The sequence below is a fragment of the Nerophis ophidion genome, linkage group LG02 (assembly GCF_033978795.1).
Source record: "Nerophis ophidion isolate RoL-2023_Sa linkage group LG02, RoL_Noph_v1.0, whole genome shotgun sequence".
Lineage (NCBI taxonomy): Eukaryota > Metazoa > Chordata > Actinopteri > Syngnathiformes > Syngnathidae > Nerophis > Nerophis ophidion.
The window spans coordinates 86,312,518-86,330,772 of NC_084612.1; the positions used below are offsets into that span (position 1 = coordinate 86,312,518).

General features: G+C 45.5%; 1 protein-coding gene and 1 long non-coding RNA gene across 3 annotated transcripts in view; one reads left to right on the forward strand and one right to left on the reverse strand.

Annotated features, from left to right (window-relative positions):
* The window catches only part of mmp15b (matrix metallopeptidase 15b), a 60,146-nt gene extending 45,470 nt beyond the window's left edge, over positions 1-14,676 (forward strand). Inside the window, exons 7-11 of one of the 2 annotated variants that reach the window (XR_009805466.1) lie at positions 5,816-5,954; positions 8,874-9,024; positions 10,052-10,170; positions 10,731-12,330; positions 12,523-14,676. Coding sequence is in view for 1 of the 2 variants with exons in the window: in XM_061893056.1 (XP_061749040.1) it covers positions 5,816-5,954; positions 8,874-9,024; positions 10,052-10,170; positions 10,731-11,212 (891 nt within the window). In the remaining variant the exon portion in view is untranslated. Of the gene's footprint in view, positions 1-5,815; positions 5,955-8,873; positions 9,025-10,051; positions 10,171-10,730 lie in introns of both variants that reach the window. The other variant, XM_061893056.1, reaches the window with a different exon arrangement.
* The window catches only part of LOC133547369 (uncharacterized), a 33,988-nt gene that overhangs the window by 7,276 nt on the left and 8,457 nt on the right, over positions 1-18,255 (reverse strand). Inside the window, exon 3 of the long non-coding RNA XR_009805469.1 lies at positions 14,688-14,799. This is a non-coding gene — a long non-coding RNA (uncharacterized LOC133547369). The remainder of the gene's footprint in view (positions 1-14,687; positions 14,800-18,255) is intronic.

Below are 18,255 nucleotides of genomic sequence, written 5' to 3' on the forward strand. Positions count from 1 at the left end.
CTGTGTTTGATTTCAAAGAGTTGCCTTTTATCTAACACTTCCTGTTTTGTCCTGTGCTGTGGTCGCCGCTAATAACGCTGCTGCGGTCGCCGCTAATAACGCTGCTGCGGTCGCCGCTAGTAACGCTGCTGCGGTCGCCGCTAATAACGCTGCCGCGGTCGCCGCTAATAACGCTGCTGCGGTCGCCGCTAATAACGCTGCTGCGGTCGCCGCTAGTAACGCTGCTGCGGTCGCCGCCAATAGATAGATAGATAGATGGATAGTACTTTATTGATTCCTTCAGGAGAGTTCCTTCAGGAAAATTAAAATTCCAGCAGCATTGTACAGAGTTGAGATCAATTTAAAAAATTTAAAAAAAGTAAAAAGTAAATATCCATCCATCCATCCATCATCTTCCGCTTATCCGAGGTCGGGTCGCGGGGGCAGCAGCCTAAGCAGGGAAGCCCAGACTTCCCTATCTCCAGCCACTTCGTCTAGCTCTTCCCGGGGGATCCCGAGGCGTTCCCAGGCCAGCCGGGAGACATAGTCTTCCCAACGTGTCCTGGGTCTTCCCCGTGGCCTCCTACCAGCTGGACGTGCCCTAAACACATCCCTAGGGAGGCGTTCGGGTGGCATCCTGACCAGATGCCCGAACCACTTCATCTGGCTCCTCTCGATATGGAGGAGCAGCGGCTTTACTTTGAGTTCCTCCCGGATGGCAGAGCTTCTCACCCTATCTCTAAGGGAGAGCCCCGCCACACGGCGGAGGAAACTCATTTCGGCCGCTTGTACCCGTGATCTTATCCTTTCGGTCATGACCCAAAGCTCGTGACCATAGGTGAGGATGGGAACGTAGATCGACCGGTAAATTGAGAGCTTTGCCTTCCGGCTCAGCTCCTTCTTCACCACAACGGATCGATACAACGTTCCCATTACTGAAGACGCCGCACCGATCCGCCTGTCGATCTCACGAACCACTCTTCCCCCACTCGTGAACAAGACTCCTAGGTACTTGAACTCCTCCACTTGGGGCAGGGTCTCCTCCCCAACCCGGAGATGGCACTCCACCCTTTTCCGGGCGAGAACCATGGACTCGGACTTGGAGGTGCTGATTCTCATTCCGGTCGCTTCACACTCGGCTGCGAACCGATCCAGTGAGAGCTGAAGATCCCGGCCAGATGAAGCAATCAGGACTACATCATCTGCAAAAAGCAGAGACCTAATCCCGTGGCCACCAACCCGGAACCCCTCAACGCCTTGGCTGCGCCTAGAAATTCTGTCCATAAAAGTTATGAACAGAATCGGTGACAAAGGACAGCCTTGGCGGAGTCCAACCCTCACTGGAAACGTGTCCGACTTACTGCCAGCAATGCGGACCAAGCTCTGACACTGATCATACAGGGAGCGGACTGCCACAATAAGACAGTCCGATACCCCATACTCTCTGAGCACTCCCCACAGGACTTCCCGAGGGACACGGTCGAATGCCTTCTCCAAGTCCACAAAGCACATGTAGACTGGTTGGGCAAACTCCCATGCACACTCAAGAACCCTGCCGAGAGTATAGAGCTGGTCCACAGTTCCACGACCAGGACGAAAACCACACTGTTCCTCCTGAATCCGAGGTTCGACTATCCGGCGAAGCCTCCTCTCCAGTACACCTGAATAAACCTTACCGGGAAGGCTGAGGAGTGTGATCCCACGATAGTTGGAACACACCCTCCGGTCCCCCTTCTTAAAGAGAGGGACCACCACCCCGGTCTGCCAATCCAGAGGTACCGCCCCCGATGTCCACGCGATGCTGCAGAGTCTTGTCAACCAAGACAGCCCCACAGCATCCGGAGCCTTAAGGAACTCCGGGCGGATCTCATCCACCCCCGGGGCCTTGCCGCCGAGGAGCTTTTTAACTACCTCAGCGACCTCAGCCCCAGAAATAGGAGAGTCCACTACAGATTCCCCAGGCACCGCTTCCTCAAAGAAAGATGTGTTGGTGGGATTGAGGAGGTCTTCGAAGTATTCCCTCCACCGATCCACAACTTCCGCAGTCGAAGTCAGCAGACCACCATCCGCACCATACACGGTGTTGATAGTGCACTGCTTCCCCTTCCTGAGGCGCCGTATGGTGGTCCAGAATCGCTTCGAAGCCGTCCGGAAGTCGTTTTTCATGGCTTCCCCGAACTCTTCCCATGTCCGAGTTTTTGCCTCCGCGACCGCTAAAGCTGCACACCGCTTGGCCCGTCGGTACCTGTCCACTGCCTCCGGAGTCCTATGAGCCAAAAGAACCCGATAGGACTCCTTCTTCAGCTTGACGGCATCCCTCACTGCTGGTGTCCACCAACGGGTTCTGGGATTACCGCCACGACAGGCACCAACAACCTTGCGGCCACAGCTCCAATCAGCCGCCTCGACGATAGAGGTGCGGAACATGGTCCACTCGGAATCAATGTCCAGCACCTCCCTCGTGACATGTTCAAAGTTCTTCCGGAGGTGGGAATTGAAACTTTGTCTGACAGGAGACTCTGCCAGACGTTCCCAGCAGACCATCACAATGCGTTTGGGCCTCCCAGGTCTGTCCGGCATCCTCCCCCACCATCGCAGCCAACTCACCACCAGGTGGTGATCGGTAGAAAGCTCCGCCCCTCTCTTCACCCGAGTGTCCAAAACATAAGGCCGCAAATCCGATGACACAACTACAAAGTCGATCATGGAACTGCGGCCTAGGGTGTCCTGGGGCCAAGTGCACATATGGGCACCCTTATGTTTGAACATGGTGTTTGTTATGGACAATCCGTGACGAGCACAAAAGTCCAATAACAAAACACCACTCGGGTTTAGATCCGGGCGACCATTCTTCCCAATCACGCCTCTCCAGGTTTCACTGTCGTTGCCAACATGAGCGTTGAAGTCCCCCAGTAGGACAAGGGAATCACCCGGAGGAGCACTTTCCAGTACTCCCTCGAGTGTACCCAAAAAGGGTGGGTATTCTGAACTGCTGTTTGGTGCGTAAGCACAAACAACAGTCAGGACCCGTCCCCCCACCCGAAGGCGAAGGGAAGCTACCCTCTCGTCCACCGGGTTGAACTCCAACGTGCAGGCTTTGAGCCGGGGGGCAACGAGAATTGCCACCCCAGCCCGTCGCCTCTCACTGCCGGCAACGCCAGAGTAGAAGAGGGTCCAATCCCTCTCGAGAGAACTGGTTCCAGAGCCCTTGCTGTGCATCGAGGTGAGTCCGACTATATCCAGCCGGAACTTCTCTACCTCACGCACTAGCTCAGGCTCCTTCCCCCCCAGTTAGGTGACGTTCCACGTCCCAAGAGTTAGCTTCTGTAGCCGAGGATCGGACCGCCAAGTGCCCTGCCTTCGGCTGCCGCCCAGCTCACAATGCACCCGACCTCTATGGCCCCTCCTATGAGTGGTGAGCCCATTGGAGGGATGACCCACGTTGCCTCTTCGGGCTGTGCCATGGGGACAGGCCCGACCACCAGGCGCTCGCCATCCTGCCCCAACTCCGGGCCTGGCTCCAGAGCGGGGCCCCGGTGACCCACGTCCGGGCGAGGGAAATCTGAGTTCATTTTGTTGTAATTCCATAGAAGTCTTTGAGCTGCTCTTTGTCTGATCACTCACCTAGGACCTGTTTGTCTTGGGAGACCCTACCAGGGGGCATGAAAGCCCCCAGACAACATAGCTCCTAGGATCATTGGGACACACAAACTCCTCTACCACGGTAAGGTAGCTGCTCAGAGAGGAGAAAAAATGGGGGTTTAAAAGGAAACAAAATAGAGAAAAGACGGCGTGGCGCAGTGGGGAGAGTGGCCGTGCACAACCCGAGCGTCCCTGGTTCAATTCCCACCTAGTACCAACCTCGTCACGTCCGTTGTGTCCTGAGCAAGACACTTCACCCTTGCTCCTGATGTGTGCTAGTTGGCGCCTTGCATGGCAGCTCCCTCCATCAGTGTGTGAATGTGTGTGTGAATGGGTAAATGTGGAAGTAGTGTCAAAGCGCTTTGAGTACCTTGAAGGTAGAAAAGCGCTATACAAGTACAACCCGTTTATCATTTATTTATTTAAATATTACAAAAAGAATAAAAACAATGGGAATAACAATATAACAGTAAAATAAGAATATAACAAGACAAACTAGGCAGTAGTGACCATGTTATGAAAAAGTATTGCACTGTTAATGTTTTGCATCCCCTGTCATCCTAGTACCCCCCGCCCTCCACCCCAGAGAGGAGTTGTACAGTCTAATGGCGTGTGGGACAAAGGAGTTCTTGAGTCTATTAGTCCTGCACTTGGGATGAAGCAGTCTAGCACTGAACAGGCTCCTCTGGCTACTGATAACGCTATGCAGAGGGTGACTGGCATCATCCAGGATGCTCACTAGTTTGTCAACAGTCCTCTTCTCTGCCACCGTCACCAGTGAGTCCAGTTTCATTCCCATTGTAGAACCGGCCCGCCTGATCAGTTTCTCAAGTCTGGAGCTGTCCTTCTTAGATGTACTGTCCCCCCAGCACACTACCATGTAGAACAGAACACTGGCAACCACAGACTGCTAATAACGCTGCTGCGGTCGCAGCTAATAAAGCTGCTGCACTCACCGCTAATAACGCTGTTGCGGACGCCGCTAAGTACTCTGCTGCGGTCGCCGCTAATAACGCTGCTGCGGTCGCCGCTAATAACGCTGCTGCGGTCGCCGTTAATAACGCTGCTGCGGTCGCCGCTAATAACGCTGCTGCGGTCGCCGCTAATAACGCTGCTGCGGTCGCCGCTAATAACGCTGCTGCGGTCGCCTCTAATAACGCTGCTGCGGTCGCCGCTAATAACGCTGCTGCGGTCGCCGCTAATAACGCTGCTGCGGTCGCCTCTAATAACGCTGCTGCGGTCGCCGTTAATAACGCTGCTGCAGTCGCCGCTAACGCTGCTGCAGTCGCCGCTAACGCTGCTGCAGTCGCCGCTAATAACGCTGCTGCGGTCGCCGCTAATAATGCTGCTGCGGTCGCCGCTAGCAACGCTGCTACGGTCGGCTGCGGTCGCCGCTAATAACGCCGCTGCGGTCGCCGCTAGTAACGCCGCTGCGGTCGCCGCTAGTAACGCCCCTGCGGTCGCCGCTAATAACGCCGCTGGCGTCGACGCTTAGCAGCTTGGTAGTGCTAACATACGTCAATTTATTGCTGAGCAGCTCATCTTTAATGCTCCTGCTTTCATTTGTGCACAACACCGTCTTCTCCTTCTTCTTCCCGTCCTTCTTCTTCTTCTTCTCATCCTTCTTTTTCTTCTCATCCTTCTTCTCATCCATCTTCTTCTCCTTCTTTTTCTTCCCCTTCTTCTTCTTTTCCTTCTCATCCTTCTTTTTCTTTTTCTTCTTCTATTTCTTCTTCTTCTTCTTCTTCTTCTTCTTCTCATCCATCTTCTCCTTCTTCTTTTTCTTCTTTTCCTTCTCATCCTTTTTCTTCTTCTTCTTCTTCCTCTAATCCTTCTTCTTCCCCTTCTTCTCCTTTTTTTTCTCCTCCTTCTCATTCTCCATCTTCTTCTTCTCATCCTTCTTTTTCTTATTCTCATTCTTCTCCTTCTTCTTCTCCTCCTCCTTCCGTGGCTGCTGTTGAAGACTATTTGTTGGAGTGGTAGGTTCCGGTGCTCAGCTGGTCTCCTTGGTGCACAATCCAGTGCTAATCTGGACAGGCGGGGAAGACGGGGCCGGCACAAATCCCTGATCATGTCTGGCCAAGGACGAGCGTAGGCGCGCTTGCCAAGAAGACTTGGCGCCGCTTTGTCCCAGGGCCCGTGAACCCGTCACCGCGCACGTCGCCGCCACCTCTGACCTTACATCCCCCAACAGGGCCGCTGGTTCTGGAGGGTGCGCAGGAACCGGGTCCTGGACAACTACCCCATGCCCATCGGTCACTTCTGGAGAGGACTGCCCGGAGACATCGACGCCGCCTACGAGAGACACGACGGCAGGTTCGTCTTCTTCAAAGGTCAGTGCTGCTCTCTTCCCGGGTCGAACTCACACAAACTCTCAACTACATTATATTACAGTAGTCTACACTAAAGTACATTACCGTACAGTAGTGTGCAGTAAATTATATTACAATAGTGTACAGTTAAGTAAATTACAGTAATTATAATAGTGTACAGTAAAGTACATTACTGTAATTATATTACAATAGTGTACAGTAAAGTACAATAGTGTACCATAAAGTCCATTACAGTAGTGTACAGTAAAGTCCATTACAGTACATTAAATTACAATTGTGTACAGTAATGTAGAATAGTGTACAATAAAGTACAATATTGTACGGTAAAATCCATTACAGTACATTTTATTACAATAGTGTACAGCAAAGTACAATAGTGTACAGTAAAGTACAATACTGTACAGTAAACTCCATTACAGTACATTATAGTACAGTAGTGTACAGTAACCTACTACAGTATACATTATATTACAATAGTGTACAGTAAAGTACAATAGTGTACATTAAAGTAAAATAGTGTACAGAAAAGTCCATTACAGTACATTATATTACAGTAGTATTTTATTACATCAGTGTACAGTAAACTACAACAGTATGCAGTAATGTACATGACGTGTGTGAAATGTAAAACAGATTTGATGACATCACAACTTTATGGCCACGCCCCCTCTACTACATAACACCTTGTGTATCTGGCCTGAATGTCTTTGTACTACTGCCTACTTACTACTTTCTAGTATTGCAGTACTCCAATAACCTCCAACACCATGTATTGAAGTATGAGTACCTTCTAGTACTGCGGTACTCCAATAACCTCCAACACCATGTACTGAAGTATTAGTTCCTTCTAGTACTGCAGTACTTCAATAACCTCCAACACCAAGTACTTAAGTATAATTACCTTCTAGTACTGCAGTACTCCAATAACCTCAGACACCATGTACTGAAGTATAAGTACTTTTTAGTACTGCAGTACTCCAATAACCTCCAACACCATGTACTAAAGTATGAGTACCTTCTAGTACTGCAGTACTCCAATAACCTCCAACACCATGTACTAAAGTATGAATACCTTCTAGCACTGCAGTACTTCAATAACCTCCAACAGCAGGTACTGAAGTATTAGTACCTTCTAGTACTGCATTGATATCTTCATGTGTTCAAACATTAGTTTTACTGCTTGAGGGGGCGTGTCTCAATGCTGACCTTTGACCCCTGAGGAGTGGTCACAGAGTAGTACACACCAGTACACATCAGTACACACTAGTACACATCAGTACACATCACTACACACCAGTACACACCTGTACACATCAGTACACACTAGTACACATCAGTACACACTAGTACACACTAGTACACATCAGTACACATCACTACACACCAGTACACAACTGTACACATCAGTACACACTAGTACACACTAGTACACATCAGTACACACTAGTACACACCAGTAAACATCAGTACACATCGGTACACACCAGTACACATCAATACACACCAGTACACATCAGTACACACCATTACACATAATTACACACTACCACACACAATACACATCAGTACACATCAGTACACACTAGTACACATCAATACACACCAGTACACACCTTGATGTTTATCAAGTACTTCATGAAAATAAATGATCAGGATGTAAACTTTATCATGTACTTCATGTTTCCTAGCAAGAGTCTTTGCATTCACTTCCTGTTCTCTTCTTCATCTCACTTCCTGTCTTCTTTATCTCCTCACTTCCTGTCTTCTTTATCTCCTCACTTCCCATTCTCTTCTTCAGATCACTTCCTGTCTTCTTCAGCTCACTTCCTGTTCTCTTCCTCAGCTCACTTCCTGTCTACTTCAACTAGCTTCCTGTTCTCTTCTTTTGTTTACTTCCTGTTCTCTTCTTCACCTTACTTATTGTTCTCTTCTTCAGATCACTTCCTGTCTTCTTCAGCTCGCTTCCTGTTCCCTTCTTCACTCACTTCCTGTCTTCTTCAGCTCACTTTCTGTCTTCTTTAGCTCACTTCCTATCTTCTTTGTCAGCTCACTTCCCGTTCTCTTCTTCAGATCACTTCCTGTTCTCTTCCTCAGCTTACTTATTGTTCTCTTCTTCGGCTCACTTTCTGCTCTCTTCTTAATCTCACTTCCTGTCTTCCTTATCAGCTCACTTCCCATACTCTTTTTCAGATCACTTCCTGTTCTCTTCTTCAGCTCACTTCCTGTCTTCTTTAGCTCACTCCCTGTCTTCTTTGTCAGCTCACTTCCCGTTCTCTTTTTCGGATCACTTCCTCTTTTCTTCCTCGGCTTACTTATTGTTGTCTTCTTCAGCCCACTTCCTGTCTTCTTTAACTCACTTCCTGTTCTCTTCTTCAGTACACTTCGTTCTTTTCTTAATCTCACTTCCTGCCTTCTTTATCATCTCACTTCCCATTCTCTTCCTCAGATCACTCCCTGTCTTCTACAGATCACTTCCTGTTCTGTTCCTCAGCTCACTTCCTATCTTCTCCAGTTCACTTACTTTCTTCATCAGCTCACTTCCTGTCTACTTCAACTCACTTCCTGTTCTCTTCTTCGGTTCACTTCCTGTTCTTTTCCTTAGCTCACTTCCTGTTCACTTCTTCAGCTCTCTTCCTATCTTCTTCAACTCACTTCCTGTTCTCTTCTTCACCTCACTTTCTGTCTTCTTCAGCTCACTTCCTGTCCTCTTTGTCAGCTCACTTTCCGTTCTCTTCTTCAGCTCACTTCTTGTTCTCTTCCTCAGCTTACTCATTGTTCTCTTCTTCAGCTCACTTCCTGTCTTCTTCAATTCACTTTTTTCATCAGCTCACTTCCTGTTTTCTTCAACTCACTTCCTGTTCTCTTCTTCAGTACACTTCCTGGTCTTTTCTTAAACTCACTTCCTGTTCTCTTCTTCAGCTCACAGGTTCTGGCTCTTCCGGGAAGCCAACCTGGAACCAGGTTACCCTTTGGAACTAGTCGATTACGGACGCGACATTCCTTATGACCGCATAGACGCCGCCATCTGGTGGGAACCCACGGGATACACCTACTTATTCCAAGGAGACAGGTAATAATACTAATAATACTACTAATACTTATTCCAAGCAGACAGGTAATACTACTAATAATACTACTAATACTTATTTCAAGGAGACAGGTAATACTACTAATAATACTACTAATACTTATTCCAAGCAGACAGGTAATACTACTAATAATACTACTAATACTTATTCCAAGCAGACAGGTAATACTACTAATAATACTACTAATACTTATTCCAAGCAGACAGGTAATACTACTAATACTTATTCCAAGGAGACAGGTAATACTACTAATAATACTACCAATACTTATTTGAAGCAGACAGGTAAGACTACTAATAATACTACTAATACTTGTTCCAAGCATACAGGTAATACTACTAATAATACTACTAATAATACTACTAACACTTATTCCAAGGAGACAGGTAATACTACTAATACTTATTCCAAGGAGACAGGTAATACTACTAATACTAATTTCAAGGAGACATGTAATACTTGATGAAAAAACTAGCATCTTGTTCAGTTCGGTGAGTTTGTTCGTTAGTAGTTTCCAGGATAAAGTTTCAGTAAAACAAAGTACACAAATGAAAGTACAATAATACACACATGAATTACACGTACATGTAGGATTTTAGGTCAAATACAGTTTGATATATAAAGTGATAGGTGAAGGTTATTTCTTATGCCATTAGCTTAATGCTAACACACAATGGACTATCCCATTGACAGGCTAGTAAAAATTAGCATCTTTTTTTTTTTAAACTTATCCACACATTAAACAAATAGCATTTCAACTCAAATTAATTTAAATAAAACCATACATGCATTTTTTCTTACATGTGTTCATTCACAAAACTGTCTTTTTGCTTCAAAGACATTCAAAGTAGAAAGTATGAACATGTGTTGTAAAAACATGAATATTGATGGTGTGTTGGTAAAAACATGAATATTGATTGTATATTGGTAAAATATTGACGCTACTGCCGTTCTTTGTGGTCTATTTGTCGCTGCGTGGAAGTGGTCAACCTGACTTCCTGTTTGCAGGTACTGGCGCTTCGACGAGCAGTCGCGCTCGGCCGACAGAGGCTACCCCAAAGCCATTAGCGTGTGGGGCTCGGCCGTGCCCGCCGCTCCCAAGGGCGCCTTCCTTAGCGACGATGGCGGTGAGCTAACATTACATTCCAACATCTTGCTAAGTTAGCAAGATTAGCCTAGCCCTGTGATCTACATGCTAACATTATATTCCGACATCATGCTAGGTTAGCAACATTAGCCTAGCCGTGTGATCTACATGCTAACATTACATTCCAACATTATGCTAGGTTAACAACATTAGCCTAGCCGTGAGATCTATATGCTAACATTACATTCCAACATCATGCTAGGTTAGCAACATTAGCCAAACCGTGTGATCTATATGCTAACATTACATTCCAACATCATGTTAGGTTAGCAACATTAGCCTAGCCGTGTGATCTATATGCTAACATTATATTCCAACATCATGCTAGGTTAGCAACATTAGCCTAGCCGTGAGATCTATATGCTAACATTATATTCCGACATCATGCTAGGTTAGCAACATTAGCCTAGCCGTGTGATCTATATGCTAAGATTACATTCCAAGATCATGCTAGGCTAGCCACATTAGCCTAGCCGTGTGATCACACATGCTAAGAGTGCATGTGATGCTAAACTAGTTAGCATGTGTGGTGTGCTGCAGCCTACACCTTCTTCTACAAGGGTTCCAAGTACTGGAAGTTTGACAACCACCAGATGAAGAGTGAGCCGGGCTACCCCAAGTCCATCCTGCGGGACTTCATGGGCTGCAGCGTGGACCTGGACCCAGGCACCGACACCGACTCCGACACCGCCGACAAGAACCCAGACGTCAACCGGCCACCCTTCAACCCGGACGCCGGGCGCGACGACGACAAAGACGGTACGGACGGCGACGCGGACTCGGGTGCGGACAAAGAGCAGGATGAGTCGGAGACCGGAGAGGAGGACACTAACGAGGTGGACGTGGTGCTGAAGGTGGACGACAGCCAGGAGAGGACCATGAACATCCTGATGGTCTCCATCCCGCTGGTCCTGGTGCTGTGCATCCTGGGCCTGGTCTACGCCATCATCAACACGCTGCAGAGCAAGGGGGCGCCCCGGCTGCTGGTGCACTGCAAGCGCTCGCTGCAGGACTGGGTCTAGGACTGGCTCCAGGACTGGATCCAGGAATTGGGCTAGGACTGTGTCCAAGACTGGGACTAGGACTGGATCCAGAATTGGGGCTAGGACTGGATCCAAGTCTGTGTCTAGGATTGGGATTAAGACTTGGCTTAATACTGGGTCCGAGACTGGGCCTAGGACTGGGTGTAGGACTGGGTCCAAGTTTGGCCTAGGACTGGGTCCAAAACTAGGTCTAGAAATGTGACTAGGACTGGGTCCAGGATTGGGTCTAGGACTGGGTCCAAAACTAGGTCTAGTATTGTGTCTAGGACTGGGACTAGAACTGGATCCAGGATTGGAACCAGGACTGGGTCCAAGACTGGGTCTACGACTGGATCCAGAATTGGGGCTAGGACTGGATCCAAGACTGTGTCTAGGATTGGGATTAAGATTTGGCTTAATACTGGGTCCAAGACTGGGTTTAGGACTGGGTCCAAGCTTGGTCTAGGACTGGGTCCAAACCTAGGTCTATTATTGTGTCTAGGACTGGGTCCAGGATTGGGTCTAGGACTGGGTCTAGTATTGTGTCTAGGACTGGGCCTAGGACTGGGTCCAAAAATAGGTCTAGTATTGTGCCTAGGACTGGGACTAGAACTGGATCTAGGATTAGATCTAGAACTGGGTCGAGGACTGGGGCTTGGACTATGTCTTGGACTGGGACTAAGACTGGGTCCAAGACTGGACCAAGGACTTGGTCTAAGACTGGGCCTTTGACTGGGTCTAGGACTAGATCTAAATCTGGATCTAGGACTGGGTCTGACCCCCCCCCCCCACTGGAGTTATTTAATCCCACTTTGCACATTCTCTTCTCCACTTTGTTGATTCATAAACAGGAAGTCGGTACTCCTCCTCCCTGCTCAGCTGCCGTCGTCATGGAAACAGTCATGTGACCGCCTCATCTTCTTGCAAGAACAAGAACTTGCTGCAATAAAAGTTTAGCTGGTCTTCTTTCTTCAAAACTTCCAACCACGGATCTGAGGAGAACCTGACAAACAGGAACGTAGCGGTTCACCTAGGGGTTCACGTAGGTGTTCACGTAGGTGTTCACCTAGGGGTTCACCTAGGGGTTCACGTAGGTGTTCACCTAGGGGTTCACGTAGGTGTTCACCTAGGGGTTCACGTAGGTGTTCACGTAGGTGTTCACGTAGGTGTTCACCTAGGGGTTCACGTAGGTGTTCACCTAGGGGTTCACGTAGGTGTTCACGTAGGTGTTCACGTAGGTGTTCACCTAGGGGTTCACCTAGGGGTTCACGTAGGTGTTCACCTAGGGGTTCACGTAGGTGTTCACCTAGGGGTTCACGTAGGTGTTCACGCCGGCTGGTGAAGAAGACTCATGGGAAGTCGGCTCATGAAAAGCCAGCAGGCGCACGTCGCCGACTCGCACTCACCCTAAACCACTTTTCATCCGACAGGAAGTCCTCGCTCTTATTTTGGCGGTCAGACGTCTCTGTGGTAAAGAGGTTGTCTGTTCCCGGGTCAAACATGTCCTCACTTGGTACTAAGAGTCCACAAGGTGTGCTAACAAAAACCAAAGAAAACTTGAATGGTGTCAGTGTGAGCGCCCCCTGAGGACCTCAGTGGTACTACAAGACTGCTGCTAGACCACCCTTCTTTCACCCACATGGTCCTGCTGCTGGTCCTGGTCCTGGTCCTGGTGCTGGTTCAGCACATGATTGCACAGGAAACCTGAGCTTTTATCTTGTGTCGCCCCTCCCCCTTTTGAAAGGGGGGAGGGGACAGGAAGGAAGGAAGGAGGGCGGTGGTCAGGAAAGTGTCATGTGACCTCAAACATCACCCAACTTAATCAGCACTAAAAGCCCCCCCATGACCTCATGACCCCATGACCCCCCCCCCCCCCCCCCCCCCCCCAGACATGAGCGGTGATGTCAGAGTGTGTGCAGCAGATCATATCATCTTCATCACATGTTGCTAATTACAATATTGTTATTAATGACATTTATAAAAAATAATGACATCATTGTTATCAATAATAACAATGACTTTATTGTTCTTAGTAGCAATAATGGCATCAGTAATAAATATGATATTGTTGACATTAATAACAATAAAAACAAAGCACTTCCTGTTGAAGGCAGCGGGGATTACAGGTCAAAGGTCACGCGTGAGGGAGGTGTCCTCACTGCTGAACCAACAAAGAAGAGAAACCACCTCAACATAGTGGCTTCTTCCGCTTGTTTTGTTCCACTACTTCCTCTTGTTTTTTCCCACTACTTCCTATTGTTTTGTTCCACTACTTCCTCTTGTTTTGTGCCACTACTTCCTTGTGTTTTGTTCCATTACTTCCTTTTGTTTTGTGCCACTATTTCCTTGTCTTTTGTTCCACTACTTCCTCTTGTTTTGTTCCACTACTTATTTTTGTTTTGATCCACTACTTCCTCTTGTTTAGTCCCACTACTTCCTTTTGTTTTGTTCCACTACTTCCTTTTGTTTTGTTGCTTTATATCCTTTTGTTTTGTCACACTACTTCCTTTTCTTTTTGATCCACTACTTCCTCTTGTTTTGTCCCACTACTTCCTTTTGTTTTGTTGCTTTACATCCTTTTGTTTTGTCACACTACTTCCTCTGGTTTTGTCCCAGTACTACTCCTTGTTTTGTTCCAATACTTCCTTTTATTTTGTTCCACTACTACCTCGTTTTGGCCCACTACCTCCTCTTGTTTTGTTCCACTACTTCCTTTTGTTTGGTCCTACTACTTCCTCTTGTTTTGTCTTGTTACTTCCTTTTTTGTCCCACTACTTCCTTTCGTTTAGTCACACTACTTCCTTTTGTTTTGTTCCACTTGAATACTTCCTTTTCTTTTTCCCCTACTTCCTCTTGTTTTGTCCCACCACATCATTTTGTTTTGTCCCACCATTTCCTCCTTTTGTCACATTACGTCCTTATGTTTGTCTTTCTACTTCCTCGTGTTCCTCTACTTCCTCTTGTCCCACAACTTCCTTTTGTTTTGTACCTCCACTTCCTTGTGTTTTGTCACACCACATCCTTTCGTTTGTCTTACTGCTTCCTCGTGTTCCTCTACTTCCTCTTGTCCCACTACTTCCTTTTGTTTTGTACCACCACTTCCTTGTGTTTTGTCACACCACATCCTTGTTTTGTCCCACTGCTTCCTTGTGTTTCTCTACTTCCTCTTGTCCCACTACTTCCTGGTTTCCCACTATTTCCTTTTGTTTCGGCCCGCTACTTCCTGGTGTTCCACTACACTGCTTCCTGTTGTCCCCCTGCTTGCCACAGGAAGTGGTGTCATAGTCAGGAAGTGATCATCTTGTCCGTGAACGCGTTAGTCTTTGATGATTTTGTGTTGCTAACATTCCATTTGTTTTTTTGTATTTGTTTTTGTTGCTTAGTCATTAGAAGTGTGATGTGTGTGTAGTAGTTGTGTTGACGAGCCATGCTGGACATGTACACAATAAAATACTTAAACATTGTGTGGCCTCACCTTCTCTGCACAACCCGCTACACACCACTTCCTGTGCTGAGGTCACTTCCTGTCTCACAAGGACACAGGAGGCAAAGGTCACATGACAGGAAGCACAATCAGCACTTTCAGCCTGCGAGACACAAAGCAGGCCACACTTTGATCGCCAAAATAAGAGCCTCCTCTCACAGCACGACTCTCCTATAGAAGATCTTTGACTGGACTATTTCATCAAACACTTGTCCTATAGAGGATCTTTGACTGGACTATTTCATCAAACACTCCTGTCCTATTGAGGATCTTTGACTGGACTATTTCATCAAACACTCTTGTCCCATAGAGGATCTTTGACTGGACTATTTCATCAAACACTCTTGTCCTATTGAGGAACTTTGACTGGACTATTTCATCAAACACTCTTGTTCTATAGAGGATCTTTGACTGGACTATTTCATCAAACACTCTTGTCCTATAGAGGATCTTTGACTGGACTATTTCATCAAACACTCTTGTCCTATAGAGGATCTTTGACTGGACTATTTCATCAAACACTCCTGTCCTATAGAGGATCTTTGACTGGACTATTTCATCAAACACTCCTGTCCTATAGAGGATCTTTGACTGGACTATTTCATCAAACACTCTTGTCCCATAGAGGATCTTTGACTGGACTATTTCATCAAACACTCTTGTCCTATAGAGGATCTTTGACTGGACTATTTCATCAAACACTCCTGTCCTATAGAGGATCTTTGACTGGACTATTTCATCAAACACTCCTGTCCCATAGAGGATCTTTGACTGGACTATTTCATCAAACACTCTTGTCCTATAGAGGATCTTTGACTGGACTATTTCATCAAACACTCTTGTCCCATAGAGGATCTTTGACTGGACTATTTCATCAAACACTCTTGTCCTATAGAGGATCTTTGACTGGACTATTTCATCAAACACTCCTGTCCTATAGAGGATCTTTGACTGGACTATTTCATCAAACACTCCTGTCCGATAGAGGATCTTTGACTGGACTATTTCATCAAACACTCTTGTCCCATAGAGGATCTTTGACTGGACTATTTCATCAAACACTCTTCTCCCATAGAGGATCTTTGACTGGACTATTTCATCAAACACTCCTGTCCTATAGAGGATCTTTGACTGGACTATTTCATAAAACACTCTTGTTCTATAGGGGATCTTTGACTGGACTATATCATCAAACACTCTTGTCCCATAGAGGATCTTTGACTGGACTATTTCATCAAACACTCCTGTCCTATAGAGGATCTTTGACTGGACTATTTCATCAAACACTCTTGTTCTATAGAGGATCTTTGATTGGACTATTTCATCAAACTCTTGTCCCATAGAGGATCTTTGACTGGACTATTTCATCAAACACTCCTGTCCCATAGAGGATCTTTAACTGGACTATTTCATCACACACTCTTGTCCTATAGAGGATCTTTGACTGGACTATTTCATCAAACACTCCTGTCCTATAGAGGATCTTTGACTGGACTATTTCATCAAACACTCCTGTCCTATAGAGGATCTTTGACTGGACTATTTCAACAATGCGAAAAAGAAGGTCAGCGTTTGAGGAGACCAAACATGGACGTCAATAATTAACTGCATGGAAAGTCAAACATGTTTTATTAGTTCCAGGCTCAACACTTCGTGGAGATCACGCCACGTTGAACATTGCCTTCAAGAGTAAAAAGAAGTGAACCGCTGTTCATAACAACAAGTTAGCGTATTTGACAGACTAAAATAGTTTAGTTCTTATACAATAGTTTAGTGTGGTTTAAAAATAGTTTAACATGTTTTTAAAATGGTTTAGTGTATTTTTCAATATAAGTTAGTGTTTTTGAAATAGATTAGTTTTTTAAAAATAGTTTAGTATGTTTTTAAAATGGTTTAGTGTATTTGTTAAATAGTTTAGTGTTTTCCAAATAGTTTAGTATGTTTTTGTGTATTTTTGAATAAGTTTATTGTATTTAAAAAAAGTTTGTGTTTTTAAAATTGTTTAATGTGTTTTTGAAATAGCTTTTTTTTATAAAAACACAAAGTAAGTGTGTTTTTAAAATAGTTCTGTGTATTTTTTTAAAAGTTGTGTATTTAAAAAGTTTGTGTTTTTAAAATGGTTTAGTATGTTTTTTAAATAGTTTGTGGTTTTAAAAAAGCTTAGTGTCTTTAAAATAGCGTAGTGTGTTTTAAAACGGTTTAGTGTAATTAGAACAGTTTAGTGTTTTTAAAATAGTTGAGTGTGTTTTTAAAATATAGTTTAGTGTTTTTAAAATAGTTAAATGCTTTTAAATTAGTTGCCTGTATTTTTACAATAGTTGAGTGTGTTTTTAAAATATAGTTTAGTGTTTTTAAAATAGTTAAATGCTTTTAAATTGGTTGCCTGTATTTTTACAATAGTTGAGTGGGTTTTAAAAATAGCTTAGTGCTTTTAAAAAAGTTGAGTGTTTTTAAAATAGTTGTGGTTTTTAAGATACTTAAGTGTGTTTTTAAAATAGTTGAGTGTATTTTTATAATAGTTGAGTGTGATTTAAAAATAGTTTAGTGCTTTCAAAATAGTGTGTTTTTAAAAAGTTGAGTGTGTTTTAAAAATATTTAAGTCTTTTAAGAAAAGTGTGTATTTTTATAATAGTTGAGTGTGTTTTGAAAATAGTTTAGTGCTTTCAAAATAGTAGTGTGTTTTTAAAAAGTTGAGTGTGTTTTAAAAATATTTAAGTCTTTTAACAATATTTTTGTGTTTTTAAAATAGTTTTGTGTGTTTACCCGACCTCGGATAAGCGGAAGAAGATGGATGGATGGTGTTTAAAAATATAAGTTTACTGCTAACGTTAGCATGGCTACTATCGCCAAACCAACAAAAGTAACGTTGTGCTGCTTCAGTGGAGAACATCTCGGAAGAAGTCTGCCAACCCTCCATGAGGACACCACCTGTCTCGTTAAAATAGCACCTGTGCATCTGTTTGCTGTCAACAACACCCGTGCTAAATGTCAACAACACCCGTGCCAAATGACCTGAAAGTTAACGGTCACACCAGGACCCCACAGCTGGCCAGTTAGCACCGCGGCTAGTTAGCGACAACATGGCTGGTGGTGTTGATGACGTCATGAGAGGCGTGGCCTCCTGCTGGTGGTGTTGATGACGTCATGAGAGGCGTGGCCTCCTGCTGGTGGTGTTGATGACGTCATGTTCCCCAAGCAGCTGCTGCTGATGGATGCCAGGTGCAGGAAATAACAATGCGAGTGTGTCAGCTTTCTTTTGGTGCTGAAATCTTTGATTACTTTTACTTTCACCACATTTACTCTGAAAATGTCTCCCATTAACAATTCATCATACTTCTTTCTTTCTTTATCTTATTTGTTTATCACTGATGTCCATGTGTTGACACTGCACACACAACACTATCGCATGATACCACTGCACACACACACACACACACACACAGGGTACAATGGACCTTGTGTGTTCGTGAAGTGTCGTCCTTCCTTTTGTGGGCGTGGTCATCATAGCCCCTCCCCTTACAACCCCCCACCCCCGCCTTGTGTGCCTGCACAGCCTCAC